The 16,027-nt window shown below is 48.9% G+C and overlaps 6 protein-coding genes across 6 annotated transcripts; 4 read left to right on the plus strand and 2 right to left on the minus strand.

Annotated features, from left to right (window-relative positions):
* Positions 1–34: 34 nt before the first annotated feature.
* FPOAC1_002018 (uncharacterized protein) lies at positions 35–1,723 on the minus strand (the record flags this gene model as incomplete). The annotated part of the gene is made up of 1 exon (XM_044846605.1): positions 35–1,723. The coding sequence occupies one exon, from the start codon at positions 1,721–1,723 to the stop codon at positions 35–37; it is 1,689 nt and encodes a 562-aa protein (XP_044712521.1).
* A 1,731-nt stretch (positions 1,724–3,454) lies between these two features.
* On the plus strand, positions 3,455–7,411 carry FPOAC1_002019 (uncharacterized protein; the record flags this gene model as incomplete). Its single annotated transcript, XM_044846606.1, has 5 exons — positions 3,455–3,485; positions 3,549–3,642; positions 3,689–6,614; positions 6,663–7,340; positions 7,394–7,411. The coding sequence occupies 5 exons, from the start codon at positions 3,455–3,457 to the stop codon at positions 7,409–7,411; spliced, it is 3,747 nt and encodes a 1,248-aa protein (XP_044712522.1).
* A 379-nt stretch (positions 7,412–7,790) lies between these two features.
* FPOAC1_002020 (uncharacterized protein) lies at positions 7,791–10,663 on the minus strand (the record flags this gene model as incomplete). The annotated part of the gene is made up of 3 exons (XM_044846607.1): positions 7,791–8,889; positions 8,941–9,100; positions 9,151–10,663. 3 exons carry the CDS (start codon positions 10,661–10,663, stop codon positions 7,791–7,793), a joined length of 2,772 nt encoding a protein of 923 aa, XP_044712523.1.
* Positions 10,664–11,118: 455 nt separating this feature from the next.
* On the plus strand, positions 11,119–11,568 carry FPOAC1_002021 (uncharacterized protein; the record flags this gene model as incomplete). The annotated part of the gene is made up of 3 exons (XM_044846608.1): positions 11,119–11,146; positions 11,220–11,359; positions 11,422–11,568. 3 exons carry the CDS (start codon positions 11,119–11,121, stop codon positions 11,566–11,568), a joined length of 315 nt encoding a protein of 104 aa, XP_044712524.1.
* A 579-nt stretch (positions 11,569–12,147) lies between these two features.
* Positions 12,148–13,538, plus strand: FPOAC1_002022 (uncharacterized protein; the record flags this gene model as incomplete). Its single annotated transcript, XM_044846609.1, has 3 exons — positions 12,148–12,286; positions 12,344–12,707; positions 12,758–13,538. The coding sequence occupies 3 exons, from the start codon at positions 12,148–12,150 to the stop codon at positions 13,536–13,538; spliced, it is 1,284 nt and encodes a 427-aa protein (XP_044712525.1).
* An 866-nt stretch (positions 13,539–14,404) lies between these two features.
* FPOAC1_002023 (uncharacterized protein) lies at positions 14,405–15,878 on the plus strand (the record flags this gene model as incomplete). The annotated part of the gene is made up of 3 exons (XM_044846610.1): positions 14,405–15,098; positions 15,154–15,231; positions 15,286–15,878. The coding sequence occupies 3 exons, from the start codon at positions 14,405–14,407 to the stop codon at positions 15,876–15,878; spliced, it is 1,365 nt and encodes a 454-aa protein (XP_044712526.1).
* Positions 15,879–16,027: the final 149 nt, after the last annotated feature.

Below are 16,027 nucleotides of genomic sequence, written 5' to 3' on the forward strand. Positions count from 1 at the left end.
ATAAACCTAGGTCTACCTCTACACACCACAATATCTAATCCACTCGCCGGCCTCGTGTGTTGTTCACAGGTCGTCCATCAACTCCGGTAGAGGAAGAAGTCTGCATATCGTTCAGAAGTGGAATGTTGTCCACACTCATTGGTCGGTTAGCGTCGTCTTTAGACAAAGATGTGCCTTTCATCATATCTTTCTCGCGATCGACTTCGTTCATAGAGGGGATCTGACCAGTCGATGCTGATGGAGCTACCCCTTGTTGGGTGAGTTGGTTGGCCGAAGATTCGTCAGGTCGAGCTCCAAGAGTAGGCGACTGCGGCAGATGTTCTGGAGAATTCTGCCATTGGGCCACCTCGGCCTTCATAGCCTCCAGTTCTTTCTGGAAGCGCACACCAAACACGTCAATGTAATAAGTAGCACCATTGTAAATACTCCAAGTAAAGACCACCATGAGAAAAGCTGCTGATGCCCAACGACTGAGGAACCATAGTGGGCAAGGCAGCATAGTAAGGAGAGCGTAAGAGTACTGGATCAGCATGAAAGTTGCCTCTTGCAAACCCTCTGGCTGTCGCAACACGAACTTTCCGAGCCATGTGTTGGCATACGACTTCTTCAACCAGGTGAAGGACGTCGGCCGACCAGCTGCGATCTTGTCTCTTCGGCGCACGGTAATAAAGACGTAGTACAACAACTGCCAGAAGACATAAGGAAGGGTGCTCCAGGCAAGCATCGAGACAACATTAGCGTAGGCTGTTGGGGACCCTGGTGGTGAATTCTTGATGGTCCAGATCGCAGGAAAACGTTCTTTTTGCCTTTCAGGAGAGAACAGATGAACAATGCAATGCAAAGTTGCGCAAGGCATGATATGGATAAACAAGGAGGTAACTTTGTCGAAGCTGTGGAAAACAAGTGAGTTGCGCCACATGATGATAGCAACGGCATTGTTTCCGAAAGCCAGGCAATACGAAGCAGTAAATAGGCGCTTGGAACCCGGAAACACCCATATCGAGAGCGCCAGTAGTAGGTTGGTGAAATAGCAAAGATCGGCTACAAAGTAGTGGTAACCGCGTTGGCGATAAGTGAAGAATCGGATAGGCATAAAGTACAGAAGTTGTACCGTGTACCACCAATGGAACTGCTCTGGGTAAGCGCCGATAAGATACCCGCTGAGGAAGATGTTCATGACACCAAAGATGAATGACACCTTTTCGCGGGCACTGATGACTTTTGTGTCGCCCCATCGCTTGCCGAGTTTGTCCACGCGGTGTTGCATCTGCTTCCGATACCTGTCTAGTTGTTCATCGGCTTCAGGGACCCGGCGTCTCCATTCCTCAACCATGCGATGCCGAGCAGACTGTGTCTTGGTCTTGATTGCTTCTCTGGAACGGCGAACCTTGTCTGTCTGGGCCGTGATGCCCTTTTGCAGTTTCTCGAGCTGCTGTGGCAAGGCAAAGTTCTCAAGGAGATCAAGAACAGACAAGCGATCTAGAGGTGGACCATCCCAATCTTCATGGTTGGAGCTGCTACCAGAGAAGGATGGCTGTCTCGAATGCATCGAACCCCTAGGTGTAGTGGCACCAAGAACGGGAGTATCGAGCAAGGTAGGATCGGTAGGCGCATTGTTTGGAGAAGCAGGTTCAGGCGTTAGAATAATCTCGCTATCGGTTGAAATGTTGTCGGACTTGAGGCCTTGGGCGACGCCCGAGGCAGTTTTTAAATCGTCGTCCATAATGTGGGCTAGTCTCGTCGCCCGGTTTTACGTGTCTGAGCGATACACGGCTCTGAAGCAGGACGGAAGTGTCAACTACAGGGCACGGAATTAGATGGCACAACGATGACGACGAAACGAGGGACGTACTCACGAAGGAGGAAGCGTGGCCAGTACAGAAGGACGGTGTAAAGAAGCACAACGCAAAGTTGGCAAGGTACCTAGGAGAGTAATGTACCCAGCGTATAGTGTTTATTTATATAAGACGGCAGCTGATTTGGGAAAGCTGTATTAATAGACGAGAGTGGTGGGGATCATTCGTCCCTTGCACCTAAGTCAAGGGGTCGGGTGATGGTAGATAGAAGACAAGATGAGTTAGGCACGATATGGTATGAAAGAGGAGAAAGTTGAGGAGAGGCTAAGGGAAACAAACACCAGTGGTGACGACGTATGCACGTGGTGGATGGATGTGTTGTGTTTGAATCTACCTACGTCCAGCACATCCCAACAGTCAAGTTACCTTGAGCTCCATGGACCCTGGAATGATGATGAAATGCGAATGGACGTGCTGAAAGCTTGCTTGGCTCGGGGAAGTGGGGACAGTAGCACATGCATTTACGGCCCTATTGGCGGCGATCCTTTTTTCGGCCCTCTTCCATCTCAAACAACAAGCATTTCTTGATACATGCTGGCTGTTGCAAGTTGCATCATAAATACTAGTAGGTAGTACTGAGATTTATTTTTTGCTTCTGACGTTCTGTATCATCTTTACTAGTCTTATCAGCAGAAAATACTGACACGGCTCTCTGTTCTTCTGGTTACTTTAGAGATAGGTACACTACCTAGTATCACACGATGCCTACCTAGGTACCTATATATCACAATCATGTGAACTTGATAAAAGATCAGCCCTTCTTCTTTGTTGTAACAGTACGTGGTGATTTGCTCGATTCCAATTGGTTGTAATGTTACGCTGAATAGGCCCAGGTAGGTATGTATGTATGTATGTTAGTACTGTATCGGCACTCTCGACTCAACAGTATAATCCGGTCAACTTGATGCCCAAACCTTTACTGCACTACTGTTGATTGGTAAAGTGTAATCTAGTTTCTAGACATCTAATTATCAATCGCCAGCCTGATGTTTGGATACTACATAGAAGTTCATCTCTGGATTTTATCAGTTAGTGCCTGAGGATCTAGACTAGGTATTGAATTAAGAACTATAGATTCTGATTGGATGGGTCACGGTAGACAGAACTCTGTGGGTGCTACATATTAAGGAAGTCACCCAGCTCAGCTCCCCCCCACTGCACTCTCTATCGCACAGGCCACCCCATTCTGCTAACTTACCTACCTAGGTACCTAGTTGACGACGGAACCCAGCCAAGCCAAGCCAGTCGCGCGACGCGTTATTCACACTTTCCCATTCTTCGAGTACGCCAGACGGTGAACTGCATTTAGCATCTACTTTTCTGTTGATGATGCATGTTATTAGTCGCAATCTATTAAATCTCGCGACCTAACTTCGGTATTTATTGCGCATTGAACCTGCGCACAAAATTGAATATTCCTTTGCGCCATTCGTTGGTCGCATTTTGAGCCCTGGCCACTTTGACGCGCCTTGTTCGCTGGCGCATAGGTTCGCTTCACCATAAGTGTGCCCCTCTGGCTCAACATCGCCCCGTTCTGCCTCGATTATACACTTCTCATCAACCACGAATACCAGGGCATTCTGTCCCACGACGTCGCCATGGGTAAACTAATTCGTCTCGAGTTATTCAGTTCGTCTTCCTTGCCTATATTGAGTTGCAAACCAAGGGCCTCTGAGCTGACCAGCTGAACAGACTTCAAGTCGTATAAAGGACATCATGTTCTTCTTTTTGGAGACTCATACTTTACTTCCATTATTGGTCCCAATGGATCCGGAAAGTCCAACTCGTAAGACGCCTGACTTCTATACAGACCTTTCCTAACCCTTTGACAGTATGGATGCCATCTCGTTTGTCTTGGGCATCAAATCTTCACACCTGCGCTCCGCCCATCTCAAGGACCTTGTTTATCGCGGCCGAGTTCTGAAAACAGCCAAAATCAATGACGATGGCTCTGCGCAAACTAACGGGGACGCCAATGGCGACGACAAGGCCTCTCGCGGCGACCCAAAGACTGCTTGGGTTATGGCTGTGTACGAAGACGACGCGGGCGAGGAACAGAAATGGAAGCGCTCTATCACAAACCAAGGCGCTAGCGAGTACCGAATCAATGACCGCGTTGTTACCGCCCAGCAGTACAATGAGTCACTCGAGAGCGAAAACATCCTGATCAAGGCCCGAAACTTTCTTGTTTTCCAAGGAGATGTCGAGGCCATTGCGTCTCAGTCGCCACAGGATCTGACGCGTTTAATTGAGCAGATCTCAGGGAGCTTAGAGTTCAAAGCCGAATACGAAAAGACGCAAGCCGAGGCCGAGCAGGCTGCCGAAAATCAGAATTTCCAGCTTCACCGACGACGCGGTATCAATTCCGAAATCAAGCAGTATCGAGAGCAGAAGAGAGAGGCAGATAACTTCCAAAACAAAACAGATGAACGTGATGCAGCCATTGTCACACACAGCTTGTGGAAGCTTTACCACTTCCAGAAGGCTATGGACGACTCGTACGCCGCGATCCAGGACCATCAAGAAGACCTTAAAGAATTGCGCCGTAACGTGGAATCATTTGAGAAGAGGCTTGATGCTGCCAGGAAGGAGCAGGCTGCTGCGAATCGCCAAGTCGCCCTAATCGACAAAGATATTAAGGCCAAGGCGAGAGATATTGAAGATAAGGAGAACAGCCTTGTTCCAGTCGAAGAAAAGATCAACGAATCTGCCGAGCAGGTCAAGAGGCTCCAAGTCCAAGTTGCCAAGGTCACCAAGGAACATGACGAGCAAGTTGAGGTTGTTCAGCAAGTTCAGAGGAGTATTGAAAGCGTGGAGAAGGCCCGTGAGGTATTTGAAAACGACTACAAAGAACAGATGAAGAAACAAGGCCGAGAGGTCAGTGACGAGGATCGCCGAGAATACAACAGACTTCGCGCCCAGGTCATGTCCCGAACAGGCTCTAATCAGGCCAAGCTCGAAAATCTTGATCGACAGCGAAAGGCTGACGAGGTCACTGTTAATAACTTGAAAGGAAAGGTCGACAGCATTGCAGCAGCTATTAGCAAGATCGAAGCCGAACTTGCAAGTATCGACGAACGTAGAGCATCAGCGCAGACTATCTCGAAAGAACTTTCAAAGGAAATCGACGCCAAGAAAAGGGAGTTCAACCAGCTTCAGTCGGAACGAGTCAGGACCAACCAGAAGAGAACTGAACTTGAGGAAAAGCTTGAGGACGTGGTCCGGAAACTCAGGGAAGCCGATGATGGTCGCCGCCAAAACGACCGGGAGGCCAGAATGAAAGAAATGGTGACAACGTTGAAACGTATGTTTCCAGGTGTCCGTGGCCGCGTTGGTGATCTTTGCAAACCGAAGCAGAAGAAGTTCGACGAGGCTGTTATCGTTGCACTTGGCAGAGACTTTGATTCAGTTGTTGTTGATTCTGAAAAGATTGGCGTTGAATGTGTGCAATACCTAAAGGAACAGAGATTTCCTCCAATGACCTTCATTCCCTTGGACAACATCAAGGTGAATGCCGTCAACACTGCTGTCAAGGGCTTCTCCGGCGCACGGTTGACGATTGATACAATCGATTTCGAGGCTACCGTCGAACGTGCCATGTCGTATGCATGCGGTAGTTCCGTTGTATGCGACTCTCTCGACATCGCGAAAAATATATGTTACGAAAAGAAGATCCCAGTCAAAGCTGTGACGTTGGAAGGCTACATTATCCACAAGGCGGGCTTGATGACTGGTGGTCGTGGCCCAGAATCGAAAAACAAGAGGCGGTTCGAGGAGGCCGACGTCCAGAACCTCCAACGGATGGCTACCAAGCTGAGGGATGAGATCGCCGGACTCCCTAAGGTTGACCGTAGAGGTCCTCAAGAAGAAGGGCTACAGAGCGAGCTATCGGGACTCGAGAGGCGGTTGGTGGTTGTCAAAGACGAGCTGGCAGCGTTCAACAAGAACCATGCGAGCAAGAAACGCGAGCTGGATAATCAAAGGCGGCAGCTCCAGGAGCTCGAGCCTAAGTACCAAGAGCAGGCTTCGCAGCTTGAGAGCACCACAACCACTTGCGAAGAGTTTCGAGACGCCATTGCACGAGTGGATGATGAAGTGTTCGGAGACTTCTGTAGGCGACTCGGCTACAGCGACATTCGCGCTTACAGGGATTCTCAAGGCAAGCTAGAGCAGGAAGTTTCCGAGAAGCGCAACGAATTCGAGGTTCAGAAGCAGAAATTGTCTAGCAGACTGGGATGGGAGGAAGGGAGGGTGGCTGGTTCGGCAGGCCGCCTCGACATAATACAGAAACAGATCCGGCATTTAAAGAAGGAGATCAAGACCTACACCAAGACCAAGGATGAGATCGAAAACGCCTTGCGCGAGGAACAGGAGGCACTCGAGGCCCTTCGCGAAACTTTGGATGAGAACAGATCGGAGCTTGCTGAGAAGAACCAGAAAGTTTCCGAGGCCAAGGTTGAGGTACAAAAACGCTCCAAGGATATCGATACACACTTGAGAGATATCAACGCTCTTGAGACGATAGTCCAAAAGAATAGTTCGAGCAAATCAGCGTTACTCCGACGATGCCGTTTGGAACAAATCCGTATACCGCTTGTGGAGGGTACTCTGGATAACCTGCCCAACGAAGATGAACTCCTTCGCCAGGACCCAGACGCCATGGATATCGACGAAGATGACGAGGAAATGATGGATATGGCCCTCAATGATCACGGAATTGCGATAGATTTTGATGGCCTTGATGAGGATCTCAAAGCTGTGAGTGCTACCATCGCTCATGGAGAGAAGTTACTGACAATAATATAGTCCGATGACCCTAGTGTTGAAGATGGTCTATCAGAGAAGATCACAAGCCTGACGTCCGAATTAGAAAAGCTCAACCCCAACATGCGAGCAATGGAGAGGCTGGAGAGTGTTGAAACCAGACTGAGAGTCACGGATCAAGAATACGAAGACTCAAAGACCGCGGCACAGGAGGCCAAGGAGGCTTTCAACCAGGTCAAGCAAAAGAGATATGACCTTTTCAACAAAGCTTTCAGTCATATCCAGGAGCAAATTTCGCATGTATACAAGGACCTCACTCGATCAGAAGCATACCCCCTTGGTGGTCAAGCCTATCTCGATATCGAGGAGGACACGGACATGCCTTACCTGTCTGGTATCAAGTACCACGCCATGCCACCACTCAAACGTTTCAGAGATATGGAGCATTTATCAGGTGGTGAAAAGACTATGGCAGCTCTGGCCCTTTTGTTCGCCATCCACAGCTACCAACCCAGTCCTTTCTTTGTTCTCGACGAGGTGGATGCCGCTTTGGACAACGCCAACGTCGATAAGATCAAGAAGTACATTAAGGATCACCGAGGTCCGGGTATGCAGTTCATCGTCATTAGTCTCAAGGCAGGCCTATTCCAGGATAGTGACAGCTTGGTGGGTGTCTACCGAGACCAGGAAGTTAACAGTTCAAGAACCCTTACTCTAGATGTAAGTCTCCATACACGCGCCCTGACATACTTTCGCTCACTAACATCAAATAGTTGCGCCAATACGCGTGAGAAAGTATATAAACATTGTCGACTCTTTTGTTCTGTTTCTTTTCGCAGCGACTATAGGAAGATGTCCATGTTTGGCCTGGGCCAAACATGGTGGAGGCATGGATGGTTTTATATGAATTGACAAAATTCATCGCGTTAGTCAGTAGGAAGTATTGCAGTAAACGTGTAAACATTGCAGACCTCGTCACGAATTGGGATCGGACCACTGTTGAATTATATACTTGAGGTGAACCTGTCTAATTAGGAGCAAGGTTTTTATTTTTGTTCTTTATTATAAAGGGTATAGGGCTACATCATTTGCAACGCCTGACCCTGTCTGCCAATGACGTGGCGTGCATTGTATTAAAGAAGTAGAAACTTTGAGTTGTGTCTATTTGTGTTACTGTTGTCCGCTGGCAGGTCGATTGGGATTAGCCCCCAAGAGCCAGCCTACGCCAGACACCAGTGTACCAGTCGCAGCTTCTCTCAGCTGATCTCTCTTCCTTGTTCTATTTTGCTCATGAAGCTCAGATTCAGAGGATTCCGATTCTGGATTCGTCTTGTCGGACGTGAAGGAATTCTGTAGCGAACCCTGCAGGCTTGACAACACGGTCAGATTCTTCGATGCAACTCGTGCCGTGGCCCTAGACAGATCGAACAGAGACATCGGTGCTTCTTCAGCTTGGCGAGCGGTTGCACTAGCAGTAATGTTGCGTGGCGGATATGCTTTGTCTGGATTTGGTGCATCGAACGAGCCAGGAAGTCCAGAAAGATCGCCTGCAGTATCCCAAGCGGCCTCTCGGGCAGCTTCCTCCTTGACTGCAGCGTCCAACTGTTCTTCGCAGCGACGGAAAGTCTTTAATACTTCCTGGAGTTGAGAAGGCGGTGCGATGCGCAGAGAAGTTGCGAGGCACTCGATACGCTGTTCGAGATGACGAATCTCTGGATTTCCACTGGCCGTGCCTAGATGTGTTGGTTTCTGAGACCTCTCTGTTCGCACATATTTGCCAGCATCTAATGCTGCCTTCCATGACCATTCGTCACAAATACCGGTATGTTGTTTCCTACGCTCGGTCTCGTTAACACCTAGACGGCTGACTACATAGGAGTAAGCGGTTTCAAAGTCGTCTTCACGCAACGCCGCTCCAACACAAATTGAAACAATGCGCTTCTCAACCATTGACCGAACAGAGTTCAAGTCAGTTATTGTTGGCTGACGAATGCCCGGCCTTGCTTGAGTTGGTAGATCTGCATCGACCATATTGCTCCCCAATTCAATAAACTCTTGCAGACGAGTGTAGGCTGTTGGATTCTGTTCCAAAACCTTCTCGATGATGGACACAGGATCAGAGTGCACTCGAAGGACCACTGGACTAAAGGGTTCGCCTTGTTTAAGAACAAGACGATAGTCACTTAGCGCATGTGTGGCTTTTAATAACGCCTCGACACGTCGTCTGATGGGGTGGGTGTTGTCCATTATTGTAGGAAAGGCTTTGATACTGGTACCCCGTTAGCAAGAATATACTTGGACGGATTAGGAGTTAACCTACATCTCGTCACATTTCTTCAAACCTCCCCTAGTTCGGTTGGGGTTCGAGGCATTATCGAACGCACTCAAAGCCGAGTTCTGAACCGTGTTGAGTACAGCTGGCGCAGAGAGGGGGGCATCGGGCCCTTCTTGATCGTAGAGAGACCTCGCCAGAGAATAACCTGAAGAATGTCAGATCATGATCACGAACTAGTATGTTGATTAAACTTACGTGAGCGTGAGAGCATGGCCTTCAAGAGTTCTGTTTCAATGAACTCGAGTGTCACATTGCCAAGAACGCCCTGAAAAGTTCCATCTTGAACAGAGCCCGGCTTGTTTCCCCAGCTGTGCAACCATAGAATTTCCTGTCGTGCCCGGACCCAGAAATCATCGTCATCAGATGCGCGAGTGGGAAGATTTCGTACAAATCGACCAAGTTGAGATTTTTGCTCTTGCTGATCTTGAATGAATGCCAAATCTCCTGCCTTGCGGATTGTACAGGGGACGCCTGAACAAGTAAGGAGATAGGCGCTTTGTATTAAGGTTGGCAACAGATCAAGGGATTGTTCCTTTGGAGTTGTGAGAGGGTTTGTGCTTTGTAGCAGATCATTGCGCAAATATGTTGAAGCTTTTGCACCGCCAGAGGCATCCATGTCAAAGGGAGGTACGGGTGCCAGACTCGCAACTGCCGATTGAAGTGTTGTACCGGCATCTTCGTCTAAGAGGGACCGAATCTTGTTGCATATTCTGAATGCGCCCTCCAACGCTTCTGCTTCAGCATCGGGAACGAGGTAGGCTGAGGCCAGCACAGCCCTGGCATAGGATCGGTCTAAATACTGTTGCTGGTTCTCCTGAAGCCAGGAACTAGTATCACCTCCCAGATCAATATCTGATGGTCCGTCCCAGGACTCAATAGCTTTCAAGGCAACTCGCCAGGAGGTTGACGCTTTGGAGGCGAGCCACTCCATAGACTGTTCCCATCCGGGACACGAAAGATCAGGCTCTGTGCCGGAATCACTCGACACATCTTCATTAAAAGCATCACGTTTCCACCTCGAATCGTTATGTAGCCAAGGCCCCACCAAACCACTCAGATCGCGGCCGGCCAGGTCATACTCTTCCTCAACAACGCCAGTCTCGGCGAGTAGATAGTCAATGGCCATTCTGTCAGGTAGATTCTGAAACTCGAGCAGCGACAAGCGTGCCGTTCTTTGAGGATAGTACTCATGATTTCTACGGATCAGAGGAAGTACTGTTGAGATTACCCACGTATGGAGTTCTTGTGAGTGGTGAAGGAAAGGGGATAGTAGCTCGGGAACCTGTGCCAACATGCCTGCCTCTTCGTCCATCCTGTAGGCTCTCAGTAGTAGGAAACAGGTGAGTGAGTCGGCTTCATGAGTAAAATGCACATCTTCATTCTTAAGCGGGATTAGGTGAAGCTTCTTGACTTTCCTCGAAGCCTGTTCGTCCGAGATGTTGTGAATGTGAGAAGTGTCAAGCTGGTAGTCCGAAGTTGGTTGCGACAGTGACTCGTTGGCGCTTATGGCTTGTAACAGAGGCACATAAGTTGACGGACTGAGAGTTTCGGGTAGGTAGGTGAGAATAATGCGAAGCGTCAGCTCTGGGCGCAAGATTGTAGCATGTTGGGTTATAAGATAGGCCAAGCTGTCAATATCGGCGACAGTCGCAAAGTGTACGGCCAGGAGAACGACTTTGGCAGGGCCAAGGGGCGTATGAGCCGCCATAGTGATCTGTATCCCTTGACAATAGATTACCTAAGTAGAGATGACCTTGAAATGAATACAACTTGTTCCCGTTGAAGTTGTCGTCATATGTACTAGATATAGTGCTGTGCTGTACTGTACAAGTCAACTAACAAAGTGGCCAGTGAGGTAAGTGAGGTAGGAAGTAGGAAGTAGGTAGGAAGCTGCTTCAGCCACACTCTTCATCTGCGCCACACGTGGTCAGCGGTATTTTCCACTACCAAAACAAAATACCCACCCAGTCAACCAATCCGACTACGCTGATTTGCTAGGTTAGACTTAGTAAGGTATTCTATTCGGCCAAGGTACGGGTGAACTCATCGGCTCGACTCGACTTGACTTGACGACCGATTGTTCAACGACAAACGAAGCGCAATTCAATTACATCTCCTCGCCCGACCCGCGCAAAGCCCCGACACATACCCAATTGGCTCAACATGGCGTCGGGATATGGCATGAACGGCGGTAAGTCTGCCATGGCAGCGCTGATACCATGACACAAGCGGTCGTAGGCTGACGACATCAACTTGGACTCTAGGCGTCGGCCGCTGCTTTCCCTTCTGGCAGGAGGTTATGGGATGCTATGTTGTCAATACCTCTGCCGCTGACGACTCCGGCAAGAAGAAGTGTGGTCTCGTTCTCGAGGATTACTACGAGTGCCTTCACCACAAGAAGGAGGTACGCCTACATCTCTATCCATTGCTTTGTGGGATACCCGCCGAACTGACAAAATCTGGCAGCACGCTCGAGCTCTTGCTATGCAAGCCGCCTACGCTCGCTCCGAGTCCGCTACAGCACGCGACGATGCGCCCAGTGTGAAGCAAATAAGGAGTTTGGGACTTATCGACAAGGAGGAAGACACAAAGAAGGTCCTGGGACAAAGCTAGATGGCGGAATACACGATGAATGTTATTCGAGCGACCTTAGTATGCTCGCCGGCTTCCTTGTATCGATCGACTGTATACAAAGGAACGGAATTGATTTGCTCAACTGATCTCGGTTATGTTTTGTGATTAGCCGGGCAATATTGTGTCCATGGAATTTTCAAGATCCTATTTACGAGCTTGCTTGCGCTGCATTGAACATTCTGGCGCCCCACCGGTTTGTATTGTGCAAATCTTTGGGTAATTTCGATATATGAGATTGGTCAGGTTTCTCGGTTCTCTTAAGCATACGATCTCTGGTCTTTATGGGCGCAGAAGTAATTCATGCTCGTTGGTGCGAGTAACAAAAGACATTACACGTGAATTTTTCACCTTGTGTGAACAGAAAAGAATTCAGCGTCAAGGTTGTGGTCACCGAGATTCCGGTCCGGCCAGCTGACAACAGCTGTCGGCCAGGCTCTCCTCATTTTTGGCACATATCCAACGTCATACACCGCGCACGTTTATTCGAACCTTAGTTTTCCAAGGCATGACCCTCGCTGTTATCTGTTCCAGCGATTTGTGCAACTTACACAGCCCGACATGCCTTCTTTTCAAGGCGTTGAAGTTGCTATTGTGACTGAGCCTGGGTCCAAAAAGCTTCCTGAATTTCCCCTATCGAATTCGCACCAGACTCAGGAATTTAGACCCCGAATATCTGTCTATATTCCTTCAGAGCCAGGTAGTTCGACAGTAAGCTGAATATACTTGTAGACTGATATCTAACACCAGGGCTTAGGTACTCATTTCGGGATTCATTACGCACTCAATAAAGTGGTGAAGCCACCACCTTACTTTTATTTCAAAATATTCATAAATGGCAGAAGCGTCGCGAATTGCGGCGCGGATTCTCTTACTCAAGCCTCGGGCTCTATTGTGCGCTCACTATGTGTACCGAGTGACCGCTGGAAGTACAAGGAAGACGGTGTGCTGTACATCAGAGAAGGCATAGAAGCTCGTTGTTTCGGCTTCCTTCCAACTGGACACAAATCAATCGCAGAGGAGGGCGGGTTTATCGAGGTCCAAATCTTTCGTGCCAAAGGGAGAATTCGAAGACTCCCCGTTTTGGAGAAGCACCGTGGCCAGGAGACTTATGGTATCGGGTTAGTTAATCTGTCACTTGACAAGAGAGAGTTTGTTTAACTGAGAGCAGGTCACCTTCAGGTGGATTGCTAGATTCACCCGACGAAGCCCGTTACTATGACTGGATTCTCATCGACCCTAAGGAATCCCCCTTTGTCACATTTCGCTTTCACTACCGCACCTGGTCGAATCTGTACCAGCTGAGCCTGGCACCTCGCCCCGACAAGCTGGATATATCGTCGACACACGCCGAAAAGGGCTCTGCGGGGAGTACAAAAACCGGGGGGCCGAGCGGTACACCATCTTACTACAAAACAACCAGCGCGTCACTTCCGAAATTGAGCTCGGAAGAGACAAACCGCTTCAAGTCAGATCAGGGCATATCTTCCTCGTCATCCGATTCATCTATACGACTTCGTGGAATAATCAAGACCGCTCCTGTAATACTACCGCCAAGCCACCCTACTCGCCCTCTGCCAGAAATCCCGATCAAGAAACCGATTGCTTATAAAGATGCTGGTCGTCCTGTGCTGGCTTACACATGTTCTTCTTTATCCGATATTTCAGAGGAGACAGAAGACACCGAGACGAGTATCACAGCCATCTTGCCCGCACCATCAGATTCCCCTCGCAGCAACGAGCATGGGATATCAGAGTGTCGCCAAACCAAGAACTCTCCGGTCCCATCACTTCTCGAGGATCTCACCAACCCTAATGGCCAAGAACCCCCAATCGAGAAATCCGAAGATGACGACGTAACAGAGACGAAGGAACCGAGTGCCAAGCCAGAGATTGAACGTACTGGGCCGTCTTCTGATACGGCATCCAAGGTTGCCAAAGCGGAACTTTGAATCACAAATCAATGGGTGAAAGTTGACGTATGGTCATCCAGGCCAGAACCTTTGCAATAATTCCAGGGTATATTATCCGGATCGTTCTTTACAAGACACGATGGATTGTCCCATATAGAAGGATGTACAAATGGCTTGAGAGTTCCGAGATCAGAGATTCAGGGACTTTGATCTTAGCTTTAGGGTTTGGGATAGAGGTGGTAGTCTATGGCTCTCGTAGCTTCGGATGTCCCCTGAGTAGGTAGGCAAATATAACAACAATACAGACTCAGGAGGCTGGTTCCCAACGCAAAGTGAGCAGTCAGTTATCGAGCACAATCGACAGCAACTATTTGGAATATAGTACCAATCCACCCTATGTTTATATTTCATCTCAATAAGTGAGCCTGTCTATGTCGTATCATCCGACATTTTCATGTGAGACCACTTCGATTGGTTTGCATTCAGCTCGATTCACAAGGAACATCCTGAGATGCCTGATCAAAACCACTTATTTGACAGTCACAATGACTACCCGGGTATACTAGGGTTTCTACAGCAATAGATATCGCTGCTCGGGCACCTCTCCTGTCGTGGGGCTTTACGTGATTTATCTTGACTACCTACCTACCAAACAACGGAGAATGCCAGTGTCAGTGTTTTATGACGAGGATGATTTACATCTCAATCAGTGCCAGAGACTGTGAATCACAAGCAATGGTTAGGTATCCTCCAATTTTGGACTTTCCCAAATAACCATAATATGATGTTTGCCAGTGCCAGGCAGCTGGCAAGAGCAAACGCGTTGCCCTTCTGTCAATCATCGACCAAAACACGAGCCTTCACAAACCTCTTACACGAAATTGATAAACAAAACACACATCACTATGCCCGTCGCAGACATGTTGCGTTTTTTCGGTGCCAATAGAGCACGAGCACGAGCACGCCGACAAAATGGTCTCAGGTACCATGCTTCCGAAGCTGCCCTTCAAGATATCCTCAAGGATACTCCAGGAAACCAAGAAGCGCAAACTCAAAACAAGAAGGAAACCATGTCACGGCTTCCAAGCTTGGAAGGAGCATCTCTGACCGACCGAACTGGCACAGACGCACTTCTGGACCAAGCAGACAAGCTGTTCATCAACGCAAGTCAAGAGGTTTGGCACAGCCCGTCTGTTGATCAATTGGCAGAATCTCTCCGCGCTGCTCTCATGACAACCGAGACAAATAAGCCACTGTCTGCCGAGTACCGTCCGCATATCCTGCTTCTGTGCGAGTTTTATGGCACTCGGCACCTCAAAATTGCCGAACTCGAATCGCAGCTTGCGGAAGCAAAAGGAGAGTTGGAGAAGGAGAGAGAGCGTCACAAATCCATAGAAGAACATTGGATGGTTCAGGATGCACGATACAAAGCTGAAGTCAAACGTCTTGAGATATTTATCCACGATACATCCGATAAAGGCATGGAAGCTGTGGTACTGGCTAGAGTAGGAAGCCTCATCAGAAACAGGCCAAGTGATACTGCAAAAGGGCGAATGTCTACAGATGCAAACCCCGACGACACTTGTCACGAAACCATAGGTAAGCGGCATGCATAACGATACTCAACAAACAATCTGACGAGTGACGCAAATAGCCTCCGGTGCTACTTCCCAGAAAGCCAATACAGAAACAGCACTCAACTCGACTTTGCCAGCACGACAGAACACGGTGTGTAAGTGTTGGCTTGAAGCAAAAGTAAACCGAACTTGTGCTGACTTGGCAACAGTAATGCGTACACGAACTTTGGACCCTAGTAATGAGGTCAGGCTGAGTCAAGCCTTTCGAAAGATGGACAAAACGAAAGCCACCACCAGCGGCGCTCGCCGAACTGAGGCTCAACATTTCGACCATGAAAAGACACACCATGAGCACCACCGAACAGGTCAACCTTCACAAATTGATTCTGTGCCTCAAATTGGCCCAACTCCCCGTGACGCAGTCAATAAACCGCCACATGAAGACAGTCCCGAGAGAAAGCACAATTCGACCGAGAATGGAGCGTCACTGCAAGAGGCTGGTGTTGTCGGCCAGCCAATCTGCGCTGCGACAACAAGTGCACATGATCATGAGAAAGAGAAGCAGGATAAAGTTTCAGAGAGCAAGCCCAGTCAAAGCACCGGCCAAGGAAAGACTCCGCATCGTCGCCAGTTCTCGTTTGTGCCTGGAGACGATATAACAGTTAGACAGTCAGACTATGCCAAGGATACCAGAAACCAGCCGGTAGCTCAAACCGAGAACAGTCAGGAACCGTCAACTGGTCGGCAAACGGTTGACCACCGTCAAGAAAGCCGGAGGTCGAGATCAGGAGAGTGGATATAGATGGTGAAGCCTTCACGTCCAGATGCAGGCGGTATTCTCGGAACAGCAAAGCTAAAAAGGGCCCTGTTGATACGTATCGGCTCGTCCTTTGATCAGTGCTGGGCACTTTTGCATGTACATAGAGTAGTAGCAGCAAGCAAGCGAGGTCT

This window comes from Fusarium poae, chromosome 1, assembly GCF_019609905.1.
Source record: "Fusarium poae strain DAOMC 252244 chromosome 1, whole genome shotgun sequence".
NCBI lineage: Eukaryota > Fungi > Ascomycota > Sordariomycetes > Hypocreales > Nectriaceae > Fusarium > Fusarium poae.